The following is a 21,377-nucleotide window of genomic DNA, read 5'->3' as shown; positions in this document are numbered from 1 at the left end:
GTTTTAATTCAAACACAAATTATGCAATCATCACCAATGTTAAATCAAATGTTAAAAAGGAATTATTAGTTTGTTAAATAAGTAATAATTATTGAAAGAAGCTCAATATCTACACCCTCCTGGGAAATATAAAAAGAACTGGTGTGATAAAGGAAACAATGTGAAAATGTTATTAAAAAGAGTAGTCAAAATTATTTCAATAATATCTCTCCCAGTAGACCGAACCAAATATCCATCAGCAACAAACTACATGAACTGTCACAAACGAGTTGAAGGAAGAATTTTTTTTAATTTTTTTTTTTTTTTTTTAATTATCAGGCAATTAAATATGTTATTAAAAAGTGATAAAGCTTAAAAGTGATAAATCTTAAAAGGGTCAGTCTAGTCAAAATTAAACTTGCATGATTCAGATAGGGAGATACGGAGCCTGCTGAAAAAACACAAAGAACAAGATTGAGGCTCCAAGGTGGAACAACAGGTTTGAATACAGGTCTGTTTCTAGTCAGAGCCTTCACAAAAGGCTGCATGTCCTGAAGATCAGCTAATCTCTTGTGCAGTAAGACTGATAGGGCTGAGATATGGCCCTTCAGAGAGCTGGCAGATAGACCCCTTCTACAAACCGTCTTGGAGAAAACCTAAAATTCTAGCAACCCTGACTTTGTGCCATGCAAGACTGCGTTCCTCACACCAGTGCAGGTAAGTCCTCCATACTTTATGGTAGATGCGTTGAGTAACTGGCTTACAAGCCTGAATCAATGTGTCTATGACACTATCAAAGAAAACTCTTTTGGACAGGTCTAAACATTCAATTTCCATGCAGTCAGCCTCAGAGAATCTAGATTTTGGTGTAGGAATGGACCCTGAATAAGAAGGTCCTTCCTATAAGGTAACCTCCACGGAGGAAACAAGGACATTCTCACCAGATCTGCAAACCAGGTCCTTCGAGGCAAGGAAGGAGCTATTAGAATCACTGGGGTTTGCTCCTGTTTGATGTGAGCCACTACACAAGGGAGCAGAGCTAATGGAGGAAAAAGATATATGAGACTGAACCTCCATGGGACTGCCAACGCATCTACTATTTCTGCTTGAGGATCCCTCAAGGTCGACCCATACCTGGGTAGCTTGGCATTAAGACGAGAAGCCATGAGATCGATCTCTGGCCTCCCCTATCTGCAACAAATCTCTGCAAACACTTCGGGGTGGAGAGACATTTTACCTGGATGAAAGGATGGTCTGCGGAGGAAGTCCACTTCCCAGTTGTCCATCCCCGGAATGTGGATAGCTGACAGAAGACAGTTGTGAGCTTCCACCCATTGTAAAATTAGGGACATCTACATCATCGCTAGGGAACTTCTTCTAACACTTTCTCTGCCATCCTCCTCTAGTGACGAAAGGCAAAGAATGACTGGGGGATGGGGGAAGTGGAAGGGATATTTATAGCCTTTGGCTGGGGTGTCTTTGCCACCTCTTGGTGGCCAGGTTTTGATATTCCCAACAGTAAGGAATAAAGTCGCACTCTCCCTGCCTTTGGAAAGATATTTTGCTCATGCCAGTGGAGTTACTTATGAGAGGGAACTGACTGGCTAAAATGCTAATCTGTCAATAGAACTGAAATAAGGGGGCAATCTGCAGAGGCTCAGTTACAAGGTAATCACAGAGGTAAAAAGTATATTAATATAACTGTGTTTGTTATGCAAATCTGGGGAATGAGTAATAAAGGGATTATCTATTTTTTTAAAACAATAAAAATTCTGGAGTAGACTGTCCCTTTAAGAAATATACATTTATTAATTCTAAAAAGAAAATAATTTCTGCTGTTATATTAGTGGGAACTGGAAGTTTTAAGACTATTCAGAAAATATTTCATTAAAAAAAATAATTTTACCAACTATGAAACCTAAAATGAGAGACATAATCTTTTCTAACAATAACTTGTATCTAGTTCGCAGATAATTTAATTCATCATCTTACCTGAGGTCCCCTAGTACCAGAGTGTTTATAGAGGAGATGAAGGCATGGTGTAGACCGTGAGTCAGTTCCACTAACATTGTCAAACCTTAGTAACTGTACATAAAAAAGGAAAAAATATTAATATATTATAATAGTCAAAGTAAGTTAAAAAGAACAGTAAAGTCAACATTAAACATCTATGATTCATAACGAGCATGCATTTCAACTTTCCAATTTACATCTGTTATCAAATTGTCTTTGTTCTGTTGGTATCCTCTATTGAAAAGCATACCTAAGTATGCTCAGAAGGTACAACGCATTACAGGGAGCTTGCAGGTGATTTGTGGCCTTTGGCTCATCTGATGTGTTCAAGTAGCTCCTAGTAGTGCACTGCTGTTTTAGAGCCTATCTTGGTTTTATCTTTAACAAAAAATACTAAGAGAACAAAGAACATTTGATAATAGAAGTAAACTGGCAAAAATAAAAGGATTGGAATTCTTACTTCTGTATATTGAGGACGAATAGTTTGAGAATCACTGGGGAAAAGGCACTCTAAAAGCTCCAGTTGTCCAATAGACACATCACTGCTGAAAGTCTGTGAGTTTGTCCTCTGCCTTTGTTCATGGGCTATTTTAATTTCCATACCCATAAATCTGTTTATATACAACCATCGGGTTAGTTTGTAATATACTATGTTTTCAAAAATCAAATAATTCTACAATGGTGAAACATATTATGTAAAAGGTATCAAATGTATGAACAAGAAATGCAGACTAGCTGCAAACAAGGGGTTAAACATAAATATAGATGAATTCAACCAAAGAAATAATCTAACATTTACTGCAAACACTAAAACGCATCCCTGACATGGGCAGCTACCCCAGTGTGTTCTGATAGGGCTTCCATTTAAAATAAACTTTTGATTGAAGATAATAAAACTACAATTCTAACACCACATTCACTTTACCCTCCCGAGAGAGACCCTAGTGCTTAGAGCCGGCAAAGAGTATGACTGGGGGGTGGAGTTAGAGGGGGAGCTATATGGACAGCTCTGCTGTGTGCTCTCTTTGCCACTTCCTGTAGGGAATCAGAATATCCCACAAGTAAAGGATGAATCCGTGGACTGGATACACCTTGCAAGAGAAAAACTCCTTTAGATATCTAGGAATAAATATTTATCCCCAACTATCTGACCTATTTACTCAGAACTACCTCCCACTACAAACGGAAACTCGCAACCTTCTAGAGCAATGGCATAAACTCCTGGCTAGGTCACGCAAATGCAGTCAAAATGACCATACTCCTGAAATTTCTTTACCTCTTTCAGGTCCTACCCCTTGATTTATCAATCCACTACTTAACTACACAGCAAAAAACTCTAGAAACATTTTTATAGTCCCACCAGAGACCTAGAGTCTCCAAATCAACACTCTACCTTTGCAAAGAAGACAGGAGGCTTGGGTTTTCCAAATCTATTTAATTATTACAATGCTTTCCAACTAGCACATATAGTGGCTTGGAACCACTCCAACTCTAATAAACCTTGGGTCCACATAGAAGCTTTCCTGATAAATGTACCTAGTCTAAGATTCCTATGTTGGTACCCCAAAGCACACAGACCACAAACAAGCACAACCAACTATTATGTAGCATCCACCCTTAAAACATGGGATAAAGTGGTCCAAGAACACAAAAGCATATCCAGCCCTATTTCACCCCTTACCCCATTGTTTGATAACCCCTCTGTCCTCAATCCTTATATCTTGCAGACATTAATAACAAAGGAACAATCTCCTCAAACGTCTATCTACCAATTGTTTCAAGATGGGCACTTTCGAACTCTGGAAGACCAACACCAATCGATTGGCACACCTTTTCATAAATGATTCGCCTACGTTCAAATAAGGCACACAATAGTCTCCCACCCAAAAAAAGCGGAATTTACTAGATCAATGACTCCTTTCGAGTCTCTGTGCGTCACTACAGACATTCAAAGATCACACATATCTCTAATCTATAACTTACTTAGAGGATCCTTCCTGGTACATAAACCCACATTTATACCTAAGTGGGAAAAATAATTAAAAGTATCATTTGCAGATACTCAGTGGAGTAAATTTCAACACAATCAAAAGTTCTCAATCTCACCCGCCATCTCAGAACTAAATTACATAATTATATCCCGTAGGTATTTTACCCCACATAGATTATACAGTATCTTCCCTACTGCTTCCCTGCTATGCTGGAGACATTGCGGCGAGTTAGGAACAATGTCACATATTTGGTGGTCATGTCCACATCTCAAATCCTATTGGGACTCTATTACAATCTGCATTAACGCTACCCTGGACACAACTCTGCAACTACATCCCACAATGATTCTTCTCAATAACCTGCTGAAAATCGCATGTCCCATACGCAAAAAAACTTTTACAATGCATGATAAACTGTGCCAAACGACTAATACCCAGGTTTTGGAAAAAGACACAAGTCCCAACATTTTAGATGTGGTTACGGGAGGTCGATTATATACTATCACTGGAAAACATCCACTACTGCTATCAGGGTAAACCTAGCCTTATTTTAGATGCAATATCCGTGTGGGATCAGAGATCAACAGGGATAGCTGCGTAACATCTAAACACCTCCTCACACCATCCCCTAGGCATTATAAGATCATGCCTGACTCTGAATAACAACCAGCTAGACTCTTCCTCCTTTTCCCTTCACTTCCTCCTCCTCAGTTCCCCCTAACCCTCCCTCCTTGGTCCTCGACCTCCCTCTCCTTCCATTCTTCTCCTCTCCATCTCTCCTCTTCTAAAAGGATTCCTACAAATTACTTTTGCTCCAAAAATGAATAATGTATGGATCCTATGCAAAACATGTAAGACACTCCCAAAAGAGTGAGACTGTTGTTAAGACTGACTATTGTTAAGTAATGTATAATTGTATATTACTGCTCTTGTTTGTTCCTGTTATAATGTCCATTGTAAACTCAATAAAAACATTTAAATATAAAATATCTATATGATAGATAGATAGATAGATAGATAGATAGATAGATAGATATGATACACACAAACACATACATATATATTTTCAAATTTTATAAAGCCAAGAAAAAAATATGAAAACTTATAGTATAATCCAAAATATTAGGAGCCAGACACATTTGTGATTTTGTGAATATGTATTTAGAGAACTGTACCTAAGGTGGTCATGAGAACAAGCCTTGGCAAAAACATTTCTGAAAGAGGTGAAATTATCTTTTGTAAATGTGTGAGGATCCATTTTTTCAATGTGTCGGAAGAAATCAGCTGACATGGGGGTTAGTCGGTTATTGCTCAAAGTGGTTTCAGTTGGTGGCAGAGGGTCGATGTGAAGCACTGAGATAGACAAAGAATCCACAGCCAGCCTAAACACAACCTCGGGTCTTGATTCATCCATGGATATTGAGCGTGTTGGAAGTGCTGCAATAAAGTTACAAGTATAGCATCATTAGGTGATAAATAGTTCCCCAATACTGATCACAGAAAATAAAAATCAGAAAAAAAAAGGATTACTCACTGGTCCTTCGAATATGATTTTGGTGAACAATGTGAGATTTCGGTGCTGTCCCTCGCACTACTTGCTCTTCTGGTTTGTGACGTTCTTGATAATCACCCCAGGTTGACTGTAATGAAACATAAATTCAGGCTACAGGTCTGGGTAAGGCTTATTTGTAAATACTAGTATCCCACATAACTGACATTATGGTTGCATCTATACTTGAGTTAAGTTTGTTCAATATCCTCTTGTCATCTACAGTATTTACAGGAAACCACATAATTAAATATAATAGGAAAGCGTTACTTTACCTATATGTTTGTAGAGTTAAACACATAGAACATGCAGAAGAGCATGAACATTTTGCCTTAGAATGTCCTTTAATTTACATCTCACTGCTCAGAAATGCCCCACAACTCAACATAAAAACAAGACAAGACCATCTTACTTTCTTGAAACGTCGGCCTCTGATCTATTTAGGAAGGACAACCGTCTTACAAGATTATCATTCTTCTAAATGTTACCTCTTCATCATTCCCTTCTACCGTTATTACTTTGTGTATATTCATATTTACATCACATAACTCGCATAATGTAATGTTTATATTGCATCACGTACATGTCAACAGTTTTAAAATTCAATACATAATTTATATGAATCTACTTAAAAGGACAGTACACACCTTGTAATTACAAGAAGACATTTCAGTCAAGTCTTAACATTTTCAAAACAAATTAAAAACCTTTATACTGCAATTATATATCAATAGCCAAACTCCACCCACCATGTGCCTTATTTGGAGGAGCCAATCTGGGCTTTAGACTGCAGAAAACAAGGCTTGCTCCAGCTATAATATTACTGTAGTATAAAGTGAATTGCTTTGCAGCTGTTATCTGATAAATCAAATTAGGGAAAGATATGTAGCAAAGTTAGCTTTGAGACGTCAGCAGGATGCAATTTAAAATCTGGTAATTAGAAACTACTCACTTTTTAAAGCTTAATTAGATTTCACTAAGCATAACTAAACATTTTATATAAAAATCTCAAGGTATTTACTGTCCCTTTAAAAGGTTGTACCAACAATCATCTCACCACATTTCAACCAGGTATGTGGAGTGGTCATCGCAGTACAGCTCTATTTCCCAAGAGTGGTTAGTAAATGTGACAAAAAGCCCTTAATAGTACATAATAAAGCAAATCAGAAACCTAAGACACATTTTTAAAGGCGTATTCATAGAATGAAAATGTCGTACCATTGTGCCGCCCATTGGCGATCCTGATGGGGTATTAGTATATGTACTAGTTAAAGACAGTTCTAAGTCCACTGTGGGGGGATCTCCAAGGGGGGGAAGAGAAGAAAGACTATGAGACATGTCCATATCTGCCATTGAGAAGAAAACTTCCTCATCTAGGCGGGGAAAGAAAGAATTTTAAACAACACATAAAATAAAAGTAAAAAAACAAATTGAGTAGCTTCAGAAATGTGTACTTCACTCATTTGAATTGTAGCTTAAAATAATCAGAAGAAAAACCATGGTTACTCTGTTTTAGATGTTCATTTAATTCCGAATAGCCCAATATTAATAACAAAAAAGGGGGTTATTTTTGTTTGTTTGTTTTTATAATCTAGATCAGGGGTGGACAAATTATATTGAAATTTAGTAACTGGGCAAAAGTAATGATGAACCAGAAATATTTTTTTTATATACAAGCCAGATAAGAGTGTTTGCATATAAATATTTATATTGAATATTCAAAAACGTTAAAAGCCAAAATTTAAAATTATAGATGCTCCATCTGTCTGGATCCTGAAATTTGACTTAGATTTATTTTATGAGAAGCATTGTAATCTCTATAATAGAATAAATATAACAGATTTAAAGGGACACTAAACATCCAGTTTGATCTTTAAAAAGGGACAGGAAACCCTAATATTTTCTTTCATGGTTTGGATAGTACATACAATTTTAAACAACTTTCCAATTTCTTTCTATTATCACATTTGCTTCATTCTCTTGTTATCCTTTGCTGAAGAAACATCATTGCTCTACTGGCAGCTAGCTGAACACATCTAGTTAGCCAATCACAAGAGAGAACTGTGTGCAAGCACCAATCAGCAGCTAGCTTCCACTAGTGTAGGATACATGCATATTCTTTTTCAACAAGGGATACCAGGAGAACGAAGCACATTTGAAAATAGAAGTGAATTAAAAGTGTCTTACAATTACATGCTCTATCTGAATCATTGGAGTTTAATTTTGACTTTCCTATTCCTTTAATGACAAAAATCTCATTTGTGTAAATAGGCAATGGATTAGATACGGTAACACTTCCCGCAAGCTATATTGTGCTGCTGACATCATAGCCTGGGACATTTGTATTTTGCTGCCTGTTATAATTAAAATCACACTACAGTCCCACTGTTTACCTTTAAAGACTGTGTCTTTAATTACCATATATAATCCATTGGCTCTTTATAAAAAAACGAGCTTGATATATCTTCTAAGCTGGCATTATCCTTGAGATTCTAAAGGGACAGTAAAGTCAAAATTAAACTTAAATGGGTGGGATAATTCATAACATTTAAAAAAAAAATACTTTCTAATCTACTTCTGTTATTAAAGGGATACGAAATCCATTTTTTTTCTATTTTATGATTCAGACAGAGCATGTGATTTGAAGCAACTTTCTATTCTACTTCTATTATCAAATTGTATTCATTCTCTTGGTATCTTTTGTTGAAAATCATGGACGTATGTTTAGGAGCCTGCCCACTTCTGGTGCACTATATGGCAGCAGTTTTGCAAGAATGTTACCCATTTGCAAGAGCACTAAATAGCAGCACCATTTCCTGCCATGTAAAGCTCCAGATTGCCTACCTAGGTATCTCTTCAACAAAGAATATCACAGGAATGAAGCAAAATTGATAATAAAAGTAAATTGGAAACTTTTTAAAAATGGTATGCTCTGTCAATCACAAAATAATATTTTTGGGTTTCATATCCCTTTAAGGTTGCTTAGTTCTCTCTTTGCTAAAGAGTAATCCTAGGTGGGCTCAGGTGAGTGCTCATGTCTTTAACCATCTGGCAGCAGCATTTGCAACATTGTTTATAGCAATGTTATATATAGTTGCAAAGACTGCTAAAGACACAAGCATGCTCCTGAGCTCCTATCAGCCTACCTAGCTTTACTCATCAACAAAGAATATTGAGAGAACAAAGCAATACTGATAAAAGAAGTAATTTGACTTTACTGTCCCTTTATTTTACCACAATGACACAAAATGGCGGTGAAGCAGTTGCAGAAGTAATGTAATAAAAATTAAAAGTACTTTTATCTGTTTTTACTTCTTGTCAAAGTTCAGTTTGAAAACTAAAAACAAATAAAAATGTATAAATAATAATAATTAAATAATATTAAAAAATAAGTTTTAACTTGCTGATGGTACAAGATTTCTTTTAACTATACACACATTTTATAAGAAACGTACGTTTGAAACATGACAAAAAAAACAAGAACAGGCATTTTCATGAAAGCAAAGTATTTTGTATCCTGCAGCACAGGCAGTCCACCGCCAATCAGAAAACTTCCCAAAGCACTGTCTTTTTACCAAATTAGGTTTAAAGAAAAACAGAATTTATGCTTACCTGATAAATGTATTTCTCTTGTGGTGTATCCAGTCCATGGATTCATCCTTTACTTGTGGGATATTCTCCTTTCCAACAGGAAGTAGCAAAGAGAGCACACAGCAGAGCTGTCCATATAGCTCCCCCTCTAGCTCCACCCCCCCAGTCATTCGACCGAAGGTTAGGAAGAAAAAGGAGAAACCATAGGGTGCCGTGGTGACTGTAGTTTAAAATTAAAAACCACCTGTCTTAAAATGACAGGGCGGGCCGTGGACTGGATACACCACAAGATAAATAAATTTATCAGGTAAGCATAAATTCTGTTTTCTCTTGTAAGGTGTATCCAGTCCACGGATTCATCCTTTACTTGTGGGATACCAATACCAAAGCTTTAGGACACGGATGAAGGGAGGGAACAAGACAGGTACCTTAAACGGAAGGCACCACTGCTTGTAAAACCTCTCTCCCAAAAATAGCCTCCGAAGAAGCAAAAGTATCGAATTTGTAAAATTTGGAAAAAGTATGCAGTGAAGACCAAGTCGCTGCTTTACAAATCTGTTCAACAGAAGCCTCATTTTTAAAAGCCCATGTGGAAGCCACTGCTCTGGTAGAATGAGCAGTAATTGTTTCAGGAGGCTGCTGGCCAGCAGTCTCATAGGCCAAACGGATGATGCTTTTCAGCCAAAAGGAAAGAGAGGTAGCGGTCTCCTTCTGACCTCTCCTCTTACCAGAATAGATAACAAACAAAGAAGTTGTTTGTCTGAAGTCCTTAGTTGCTTGTAAATAGAACTTTAAAGCACGAACCACATCAAGATTGTGTAACAGACGTTCCTTCTTCGACGAAGGATTAGGACACAGAGAAGGAACAACAATTTCCTGATTAATATTCTTATTAGACACAACCTTAGGAAGAAAACAGGGTTTGGTACGCAAAAATACCTTATCTGTATGGAACACCAGGTAAGGTGAATCACACTGTAAAGCAGATAAATCTGAAACTCTTCGGGCAGAAGAGATAGCTACCAAAAACAAAACTTTCCAAGATAAAAGCTTAATATCTATGGAATGTAAAGGTTCAAACGGAACCCCTTGCAGAACTGAAAGAACTAAATTCAGACTCCATGGCGGAGCCACAGATCTATAAACAGGCTTGATTCTGACAAAAGCCTGACTAAACGTTTGAACGTCTGGTACCTCTGCCAGACGTTTGTGAAAAAGAATAGACAAAGCAGATATCTGTCCCTTTAAGGAACTAGCTGATAATCCTTTCTCCAATCCGTCTTGGAGAAAGGACAAAATTCTGTGAATCCTAACCTTACTCCATGAGTAACCCTTGGATTCGCACCAAAAAAGATATTTTCGCCAAATCTTATGGTAGATTTTCCTGGTGACAGGCTTTCTAGCCTGAATCAGGGTATCAATAACCGACTCAGAGAAACCACGCTTTGATAGAATTAGGCGTTCAATCTCCAAGCAGTCAGACGCAAAGAAATTAGATTTGGATGTTTGAAAGGGCCTTGTATTAGAAGGTCCTGCCTCATTGGTAGTGTCCATGGTGGTACAGATGACATGTCCACTAGGTCTGCATACCAGGTCCTGTGTGGCCACGCAGGCGCTATTAGAATCACCGAAGCCCTCTCCTGCTTGATTCTGGCAACCAGACGAGGGAGGAGAGGAAACGGTGGAAAAACATAGGCCAGATTGAAGGACCAAGGCGCTGCTAGAGCATCTATCAGCACCGCCTGGGGATCCGTAAAGAGGACGTTTGGTGTTCTGACGGGACGCCATCAGATCCATCATCCAATTCTGGAGTGCCCCAAAGCTGAGTCAGCTGGGCAAATACCTCCGGGTGGAGTTCCCACTCCCCCGGGTGAAAAGTCTGACGACTTAGAAAATCCGCCTCCCAGTTGTCTACTCCTGGGATGTGAATTGCTGAGAGATGGCAAGAGTGATCCTCCGCCCATCTGATTATTTTGGTTACTTCCATCATTGCTAGGGAACTCTTTGTCCAGCCTTGATGATTGACGTAAGCTACAGTCGTGATATTGTCCGATTGAAATCTGATGAATTTGGCCGCAGCTAGCTGAGGCCATGCCTGAAGCGCGTTGAATATCGCCCTCAGTTCCAGAATGTTTATCGGGAGAAGAGCTTCTTCCCGAGACCATAAGCCCATAGCTTTCAGGGAGTCCCAGACTGCACCCCAGCCCAACATGCTGGCGCCGGTCGTTACGATGATCCACTCTGGTCTGCGGAAACACATTCCCTGAGACAGGTGATCCTGAGACAACCACCAGAGAAGAGAATCTCTGGTGACCTGGTCCAACTGTATTTGAGGAGACAAATCTGCATAATCCCCATTCCACTGTTTGAGCATGCATAGTTGCAGTGGTCTGAGTTGTATCTGTGCAAAAGGGACTATGTCTATTGCCGCTACCATTAGTCCGATTGTCTCCATGCACTGAGCTACAGATGGCCGAGGAATGGAATGAAGAGCTCGGCAAGTAGTTAAAAGTTTTAACTTTCTGACCTCGGTCAGAAATATTTTCATTTCTACCGAGTCTATTAGGGTTCCTAGGAAGGGAACTCTTGTGAGGGGGGAGAGAGAACTCTTTTTGATGTTCACCTTCCACCTGTGAGACCTCAGAAAGGCCACTACGATTTCCGTGTGAGACTTGGCTCTTTGGAAAGTCGACGTCTGAATTAAGATGTCGTCTAGATAAGGCGCCACTGCTATGCCCCACGGTCTTTGTACCGCCAGGAGGGACCCTACCTTTCCTGCATCAGAAATTTCTCCCTCAGACAGCACATCCCTCGCCCCCACTTCAGAGTGTTGTGAGGGTATATCGTATACGGCTACTAAAGCGTCAGAATGCTCATTATCTGTTCTTAAAACAGAGCTATCACGCTTTGCAGGTAACACGGGCAGTTTAGATAAGAACACTGAGAGGGTATTATCCATAACTGCCGCAAATTCTTGCAAGGTAAAAGAGTTAGACGCACTAGAGGAGCTAGGCGTCGCTTGAGCGGGCGTAACTGGTTGTGACACTTGGGGAGAGGTTGACAGGCTAACCTCGTTACCTTCTGTCTGAGAATCATCTTGGGCCACATTTTTAAGTGCAACAATATGTTCTTTAAAGTGTATAGACATATCAGTACAAGTGGGACACATTCTGAGAGGGGGTTCCACCATGGCTTCTAAACACATTGAACAAGGACTTTCCTTGGTGTCAGACATGTTTAACAGACTAGTAGTAATATAAACAGGCTTGGAAATCAGTTTAATCAAGTAAAAACACACTTTGAAAAAAACGGTACTGTGCCTTTAAGAAATAAAAAAGGCACACAATCTTGCAAAAACAGTGAAAAAATGCAGCAAACTTTTCGAATTTTTTACAGTATGTACCTAAAGCATTAGTAAGATTGCACCACTAGCAATATAAACAGTAACAGTAACAGTAGTAAAAAAAAAACGGTTAAAAAAACTTCAGCACCTTACCTGCACCCTTAGGACCAGATTTGTGGGGAAAAAGCTTCTTATAGGCCCTCAAACTGCAGCAGGACCCTCCATGTGAAACAGCCTGAACTTCTAGTCAAAATAACTGCGCATCTGAGGCGCGAAATTAGGCCCCTCCCACCTCACTCTGGCGCTTGTGAGGCCTAAAGAAACACTCCCAAGTGTTTTAGTAATAGCCATGTGGGTAATAACCCCTGAAAGAAACCCAAAGGAACCTTCAAAGTGTCTCAAAAAACGAAGTTTTTCAATAAAAACTGCTTGCCATTAAATAGTGTCAACCAGCATAAACTAGCCCTGTTATGTATATATAAGCTTATATATATAAGCTTGCAATTCCATACTTAGTCTCTGAATACAGCTTACTCTTCCATCATGGGGATATTATCAGTCTCTTCTAGCATTATCACAGTCTTGTCTAGAAATAACTAACCTGCAAACCGTTCCCCCCAACTGAAGTTTTCTTGGGAACAGCAGTGGATTTTAGTTACAACATGCTAAAATCATCTTCCTCCCTGCAGAATTCTTCATTCCTTTTTGCTAGAGAGTAAATAGTACACACCGGTACCATTTAAAATAACAAACTTTTGCTTGTAGAAAATAAAAACTACATTTCTAACACCACATTCACTTTACCCTTCCGATTGCTTAGAGCCGGCAAAGAGAATGACTGGGGGGTGGAGCTAGAGGGGGAGCTATATGGACAGCTCTGCTGTGTGCTCTCTTTGCCACTTCCTGTTGGGAAGGAGAATATCCCACAAGTAAAGGATGAATCCGTGGACTGGATACACCTTACAAGAGAAAAGAAGTGCTCAGTCAGGAACACTGACCCCATAACTTGTTTTTTGTTGAGTAACCACCTGGGAACAGCCTTTTTTGTATTTATTTTCACAGAGGAGAATTTTTTTGAAGAATATCAGTCTGATCCTGCCTAAAAAAAATGGTCTAGCCCCCCAAAAACAGGCAAACCTTCTTTGAACAAGAGATATGGAAAACCCCAGACAATAATTTTGGCTTTCTGAGGGCCTCGTCAGTGAGGAGCAGCCCTAGCCTTCTAGGCACATTGTGGAGGAAGTCCACGTCTGGTGTATATATGTATATCTATCTATCTCATGTTCTGAGAAAGATACTGTACAATAAAAATGAGTTTTTATTGATCTAGCAAAAAATTAAAAAAAAATAAAGAGAGACGCACTCAACTAAGAATAAACATAAAGCTGTAAAAACTTGCTTCCATGTTCAAAATGCCAGTGATAAGAGTGCAATATCTTTTAGTTCCTAGTTGAGTGCTTCACTTTTTTTTTTTTTTTATTTATTTATATCACCCTTGGCAATGTCTCCCTAAGAGTGATGGGGGGGAAATCAGATGTAAATTCCTTGCCCATAGTGCCTAAAAGGATATGTGGCTGCACCTCATAGAAGGCTGAAACGATCATCTGGGGTTGCCATGTTGCCCTTTGTTCTAGCCAGGATCAGAATAATATACTTTAGGAAAATGTTCCTCTGTGAAAAGCACAACTGGGCTAAAAAGGATGTTCCGAAGTTCTGACTTGCCATAGGAACAAGAAACTGAGATATTTTAGTCGTTTCTGGTTGAGCACGTCTCTTTCTTAATTTCTGCATAGTATCACCCTGGGAATTATCTCCCTAAAGGTGATGGGGAAACAAAGGCACACATAAGGCCAAAACTATCCTCTAGGATTGCCATGTTCCTCGTTCAGAGGAAGTTTGCCTGGTAAACGAAAAAAAGGTACTAGGAGCATCGTGAATAAGGTTAAAAATGATTATCTTTATTTGTGCTTTAGCAGGGTGTCCACACCCAGAGGGTAAAATACAGTGCAATATCAGACGGAAAAAAATAGGCTGACTGGTTTTGACTGCTGCCTTACTCCAAAGCCTGCTTAAAACAATGCAATGACATGAAAATTTAAAACCCTTGATCTGATCGCCCATAGGATAGTGGGATACACACACCTCCCTCTCCTTAACCAATCGGGCTTCTTGTTGCACGATGCAGCCTTAAACTAACGAACAGCTAAAATACTGATATGCCAATCACTTCATTGCTAGAAGAGTTCTAACTTGTTTAAATTAACCACTATACTTGAGAATTTATCACAAATTACTGTATCACAAGGATGCGGGACTGGAAGAAATTCCTTTCCAAACTATGTTTACTTAGCCAATATCAATTTACCTTTGCTAGACACTCCCCCTTTTTCTGCACTGTCCAATCAGGCCCTTTGTTTCACAAAACTAATAAGAACTGCTAGCTAGCTCATATCATCTATGATCTCTGCTCATTCAACATGCAATAGGATATACATAAAGTGTAATCAGACTGCCTGTGATCAGAGTGTGAATTCTGATGTGTGTAGACAGAGGAGAGCTGACCTGCTTGTATGGTAACTTTATCAATACGCTCATTAATATTCATGGCACACGCCTATGCTATGTCCGATATCAGAGCGGACCAATCAGGTCAGAGTTACGAGGAAGGAGTCCGTAGTTACGGACTGCTTATACTCAAAGCTATATGGACAGCTATAATATAACTCAGAAGTTTGCTTGGTATCTGGGGGCTGGACTGACCTTTATAGGCAGGATCAGACGGATATACTTTTCCCATGTGAAAAGCAGAACTGGGCTAAAAAAGGCTGCTCCCAGGTAGTGATTTGTCAAAGAACAAGCTACTGAGCCATTGTTTGTTCCTGGTCGAGCGCTTCTCTTTCTTTATTCAGTTTTAATTGATCATAACATCCATATGCAGTACAGCATATATATAATGGGCCTATCCCATTTGGGCAGAAAGAGGGGCAAACCGGCCGAAAATTACATGCTCTATCTGGACCACACCTACAATTGCTGGCCGCCGCTTACTACATTCACCCGCACCTAAAATTAAAGGGACACTGAACCCAAATTTTTTCTTTCGTGATTCAGATAGAGCCTGCAATTTTAAACAACTTTCTAATGTACTCATATTATCAATTTTGCTTTGTTCTCTTGCTATCTTTATTTGAAAAAGAAAGCATCTAAGATAAGGAGCCAACCAATTTTTGGTTCAGACCTGGACAGCACTTGTTTATTGGTGGGTGAATTTATCCACCAATCAGCAAGAACAACCCAGGTTGTTCATCAAAAATGGTCCGGCATCTAAACTTACATTCTTGCTTTTCAAATAAAGATACAAAGAGAACAAAGAACATTTGATAATAGGAGTAAATTAGAAAATTGGTTAAAATTGCATGATCTATCTGAATCCCGAAAGAAATAATTTGTGTTCAATGTCCCTTTAAGGCCGGTGCAGCTCGAGGCCTTCTAGGACATTTGGTTAGCAACTATATTTCCCACAATGCCACTCACGCATGATGTCACTGCAGCACAGCCTCCTCCTTCCTTTCCTACCTAGAGCGGTTCTTCTTTCTGCAGAATCTGCACTTCCTGAAAGGCTCCAGTGTACTGTTGGTTTAGTGCTTATAGTGTGGAGGAAGAGTTGCTGGGAACTTGCTCCAGTTCAGCTCTGTTGGAGACAACAGAGGTTTGATTTACAGCTGTGTACTGTGGGGAGGTAAAGGGGGGTTGCTCTGTGTTAGGTTGCTGTAAAATCAAACCTCCGTTGTCTCTAAAGGAGCTGAACCGCTGAACTGGAGCAACTCTTCCTCCACACAATGCTGAATTATAATTGCATAAATAGACAAAGCTTCTAAGTTTTAAATCCCTAGACAGTTATGCAAACAGGGATTGACTTGGTGTATCAAACAGATTTTGTTATGGAGAAATTCTTCTTGTGCCATAATCAGCAGAATATAAAACGTTTTCCAACTTCATAACGCCCATTAATACTTCATTACAACCAGCCTACATACGGTTTAATGGAGTGCAGCAAAGAATGAAAATACAGCGATTTATTTTTCTTTGAACAAACGCTGGCTAAAAACAAGGGGCATATTATTAGACTGAACTTAAAATATTATAACAAAAAAAAACACCCTAAGGTAAACTGAACAAAGTGTTAAATGATTTCCTGGAACATTTTACAGAGAGAAATGAATGGTATTTTTTAATTGTAAAATGGCACAAGCACTCCAGGAGGAGCTGGTGATTACTCAGTCCTGTTTATTGCAAGGAGAGGCCTGGCTGCCTATAAACATGACACACTCAAAATCATTTTTATGAATGTAATTAAAGATAAAAATGAATGACATTTTAAAGGGACACTGAACCCAATTTTTTTCTTTTGTGATTCAGATAGAGCATGCAATTTTAAGCAACTTTGTAATTTACTCCTATTATCAATTTTTCTTTGTTCTCTTGCTATTTTTATTTGAAAAAGAAGGTATCAAAGCTTTTTTTTGTTTCAGAACTCTGGACAGTACTTTTTTATTGGTGGATGAATTTATCCACCAATCAGCAAGAACAACCCAGGTTGTTCAGCAAAAATGGGCCAGCATCTAAACTTACATTCTTGCATTTCAAATAAAGATACCAAGAGAATGAAGAAAATTTGATAATAGGAATAAATTAGAAAGTTGCTTAAAATGGCATGCTCTATCTGAATCACAAAAGAAAAAAATGTGGGTTCAGTGTCCCTTTAATAAATAATACAAATATTAAAATTTTAAATAATAAGCATATTAATTTATAAAAATGTTTAGTTCATATAAAAAAGTACCAAAATTATAAACTTTTCAAAAGGGACATTCATTTTGGACATTTCTGTATTGAACAAGCCTACTTCATGCCACCTTTGATGTTTAACATACATGCATACATGCAGTCCTGATCTGCCAATAAATACTGCAGTGTAAAACATTTCCTGCAAGTTTTGTTTTAAACAGCTTTCATTAATCAGACAGAGTATTGGTAAAGCTTACCCATCAAATGTAATCTATCTAGCCCTTACTGTTTTGCATAGATAAAAAAAATGTCTAGGACTATACTTAATTTGGATAACTGGTAAACAAAACATAAAGTGAATGTAAAGTTTCGAGTAGTGCCCAGTTTTTAAAAATACTATTAAAAACAGGGGCACTTTCATAGATGAAACTTTACATTGCACCATATTTGTAGAAATACTTACCTCTTCGTCTTGAAAGCCTCTCCAGCGCTTCCCAGCCCGTCACAAGCCTCTTCCTACGTCAGCAATGACGATTCCGGCATCCTCCAATCACGGCTTCCCCCCCCCTGGGGGAAGCATTGCCTGAAGCAACAACGTGATTGGAGGAAGGCCGGAATTGTCATTGCTGACGTAGGAAGAGGCTTGCGACGGGCTGGCAAAGCGCTGGAGCAGCTTTCAAGACGAAGAGGTAATTATTTCTACAAAAATGGTGCAATGTAAAGTTTCATCAATGAAAGTGCCCCTGTTTTTAATAGTATTTTTAAAAACCGGGCACTACTTGATGAAACTTTACATTCACTTTAAATCTGATTCTGTTACAAAGAAATGAATGAAGAATGTATATTGATATTAAATTAATTCTCAACAATATATTATTCCTCATTCAGTCATATATAACAGAAACAGCTCTAACAGGTTTTTATTTATATTGCTCTTATAAGATATTTTTCTGTCCAATTTCGGTGTGTTACTTTCAATAAAACTGTGGTTAATGGTTATTTATTTTATTGGTTTGTAGTTTTTCATTTCAGATTCATTAAATGAATTAAAAACTCTAATATTATAATAACATTTTTATTTTTTTAATGTCATTTTCAGTTTTCGGCCAAGGGCATCTTGAATTTTCGGTTTCAGTCCAGTATTTTAATTTCAGTGTGTATGTATATATATATATATATATATATATATATATATATATATATATATATATATATATATATATATATAAATTCCACATTAAAAACATGGTGCACAAGCAGTACATTTACAGTAGCCACCGCTGCAGACAAATCTGGGTTATGAAGACAGCTGGGCTAGAGTGCAGCATGTCTTCATAACCCAGATTTGTCTGCAGCGGTGGCTACTGTAAATGTACTGCTTGTGCACCATGTTTTTATTGTGGAATTCTCAATAAATGTAAACACAGAAGCCCGGACATCCTTTGTCTAAATGTCTATGTACTTACAGCGCTTTGGACGAGAGCGCTGCTTTCAGGCAAGTGTGACCGTAACTGAGACGTGTGACGTCAGCCCACGCTCCATAGTGTCGTAGGAACAGGAAGTGGGTAAGATAGAGCGCGTCGCTCAAATCTGTTCTATGTAATATATATATATATATATATATATATATATATATATATATATACATATATATATACACACATACACATATACACACACACACACACAATATATAAAAATACTAAATATTATTCAACCACTGACAAATAATCTGTTGTACCCCTTATCACTCACCTTAGTTATATTCATTTATACATAACCATATATTACAGTGGCACATTGTATTCCTGGGTATCTGACACACTGGTTGATGGCAACTGTAAAAGAGTCAATGCTAAGCTGATTTTTTGGGGGACTTACCATGACTAGAAGGGGTTTTTGCAGTTTCACTCTCATAAAAACTATGTTCTGAAGATGCCCCTCCAGACAAGGATTCTTTTCTTAAATATCGCTTCAGCTCCATTTGTATGCGATACTCATCCTCTTGTTGCATTGGTCGGCTCTTACGGTCTTTGCTTGATAATGGAATCTGGCTGCTCCCCTCTAAAACAAATAATAAAGTACATAATTTTAAAATATCTGATCAAATTTAGGTATAGACATGTTTATTTGAAAATAAAGGGATATGAAACCCAAATTTTTTCTTTCACGATTCAGATAGAGCATCCAATTTTAAGCAACTTTCTAATTTATTCCTATTATCAATTTTCTTTCCAATGGCATGAAGAGTCCACAAATCCATTCAATTACTAGTGGGAATTCAACTCCTGGCCACCAGGTGGAGGCAAAGAACACTCGAGCAGAGCTGTTAAGCATCACCACCCCGCTTTACATATAAGTGAGAGAAGTCTGCTTTATACTTATCCACGCCCGTTTTTTTGTTGGATAGAGTCCTGTAGGGTTTTGTGAGGAAAACTTACTCCGCCATTGTGGGCGGATACTAGGAGCCGCTCTGTCAACTTTGCGGCAATAATTTGGCACCTGTTATATCAGATCGAAGGGACCTCTTATATGGGGATCTTTTAATTTTGGGACATTAATTGATGATGCTCTCCACTTTATATCGCCGTGTATGGGCGCCAAGTATGCTAAACTTTACTTTGCTCTTTTGTTTAGTGGGAACGGCAGCGTGACATGTCAGTCACGGAGTTCCGTTTGATATGTTAATATTGGTAAGAGTCTCCTCCGCTCCTCTATAGTTCGAGCGTGACTCTAAGTCTGGGGACTTTGCTTTTCATATGGGCACCCTTGTGTCTTATCGTCACGATTAAGACTTTAGCGGCAGTGAGTGGGTTAAACGATTCCCGCTGCAGACACGCTTTTGTATTCAATGCCATTGAATAATTCTCCCTTTTTATTTAAAGGGGCAACTTGCTCTCTCGCAGTTCAGAGAGTTTGGCTAAGTGTATACGTTTATGGGGACAGAAAGCCTTTATTATTATTCTATTGCTCTGCAATGCGTCGCCAGAGCTGTACAAAAGATTTTCATATTTCATTACCTTATTTATTTCTTATAAGGTTTGTTTAATCGTTTTCTCTCTATATCATGTGAAAAATAATAAAGCTGTTATTTTTGTGTGATTTTTTGGAGTGGTATGGCACTTTGTGGCGTTAAATGGCTTTACTCTGTACCATTTTTTTCTTTTGCTGATTTAATTCAATAATTCTAGTTTACAGCTTCCAGAATTTTACATTTGCATGTTTTATCCCTCTCTTTCTCAGTAGCGTATAGACTAGTTTTATAAGCATCTTTTATGCTTACCTCGTCTTTTGTACATATTATTTATATGTTTTTAGGGATTATTTTTATGTTGATTTTTTATTCCTATTTTTCTCCAGGTAAATCTGGGATGCTAGCAATTATATCTGTATTTATCTTAGCCTAGTGTATAGCTACGTATACAGAGATGCTATGATATTTTGGGTAGTCTGACAGCAGGCTACAGTATAAATGGATTTATACTAATATTGTTATGTTGGTTTTTTCTTTGCTTCTATGCATTCTAAATGCAGGTTCTAGTGATTTTTCTCTCTATCTTCTATGGTAGAGGTGAATGTTGCCTTACGCCTCTAAAGGGATGTTCTAGGGATTATTTACTTTTTTATGTTTTTATCTCTATCCTACCGTATATGAAATTGTGATAAGCATTAGGTAGCTTATTTTATTTTTTCTTCTGCAGTGCATTCTCATGCATGCTTTTATAAGCATTCTTGTTCATCCATAATTTTTTTAGCATAGGTGTATTTGTCTTATTTCCTTGTGTCTTCTGTACATATTAAAAGGAATTTTTGGTTTTTTTTGTTATAATTTCCTAACCTCTCTTCTGGAGAGGTTTCTTCATGATATTTTAATCACTTTTTAGGATGTGTCAATCCTGCGGTTTGCCTTTTTTAGACAAACTTTTGCAGTTTGTAGTCCTTCCTTTTGACCTAGCCTCTGCCCTTAGGTTATCTACGAAGGTTCAAGAGATTTCTTGTCCATAGACAGATCTCATATCAGCTGGTCGAGGGACTGCAGTAACAGTATTCCTAACCTATTTCTTGTTTCAAGTGTCATCTTTTCATGTAGTACGATCCCATTCGGATCTTTTCTCAGAATCTC

The 21,377-nt window shown here is 38.1% G+C and overlaps 1 protein-coding gene across 2 annotated transcripts in view; it reads right to left on the bottom strand.

The window, feature by feature from the left end:
- Positions 1-21,377, bottom strand: part of ATG2B (autophagy related 2B) — a 516,631-nt gene that overhangs the window by 450,398 nt on the left and 44,856 nt on the right. Inside the window, exons 8-13 of one of the 2 annotated variants that reach the window (XM_053697497.1) lie at positions 19,136-19,318; positions 6,751-6,905; positions 5,518-5,623; positions 5,159-5,420; positions 2,453-2,603; positions 1,972-2,064 (exon numbers count right to left, since the gene is read on the bottom strand). In XM_053697497.1, the coding sequence (XP_053553472.1) occupies positions 1,972-2,064; positions 2,453-2,603; positions 5,159-5,420; positions 5,518-5,623; positions 6,751-6,905; positions 19,136-19,318 (950 nt within the window). The remainder of the gene's footprint in view (positions 1-1,971; positions 2,065-2,452; positions 2,604-5,158; positions 5,421-5,517; positions 5,624-6,750; positions 6,906-19,135; positions 19,319-21,377) is intronic. The other variant, XM_053697498.1, reaches the window with a different exon arrangement.

This window comes from Bombina bombina, chromosome 1 (genome assembly GCF_027579735.1).
Source record: "Bombina bombina isolate aBomBom1 chromosome 1, aBomBom1.pri, whole genome shotgun sequence".
NCBI classification, from domain to species: Eukaryota; Metazoa; Chordata; class Amphibia; order Anura; family Bombinatoridae; genus Bombina; species Bombina bombina.
This window is presented reverse-complemented; position numbering and strand designations above follow the sequence as displayed.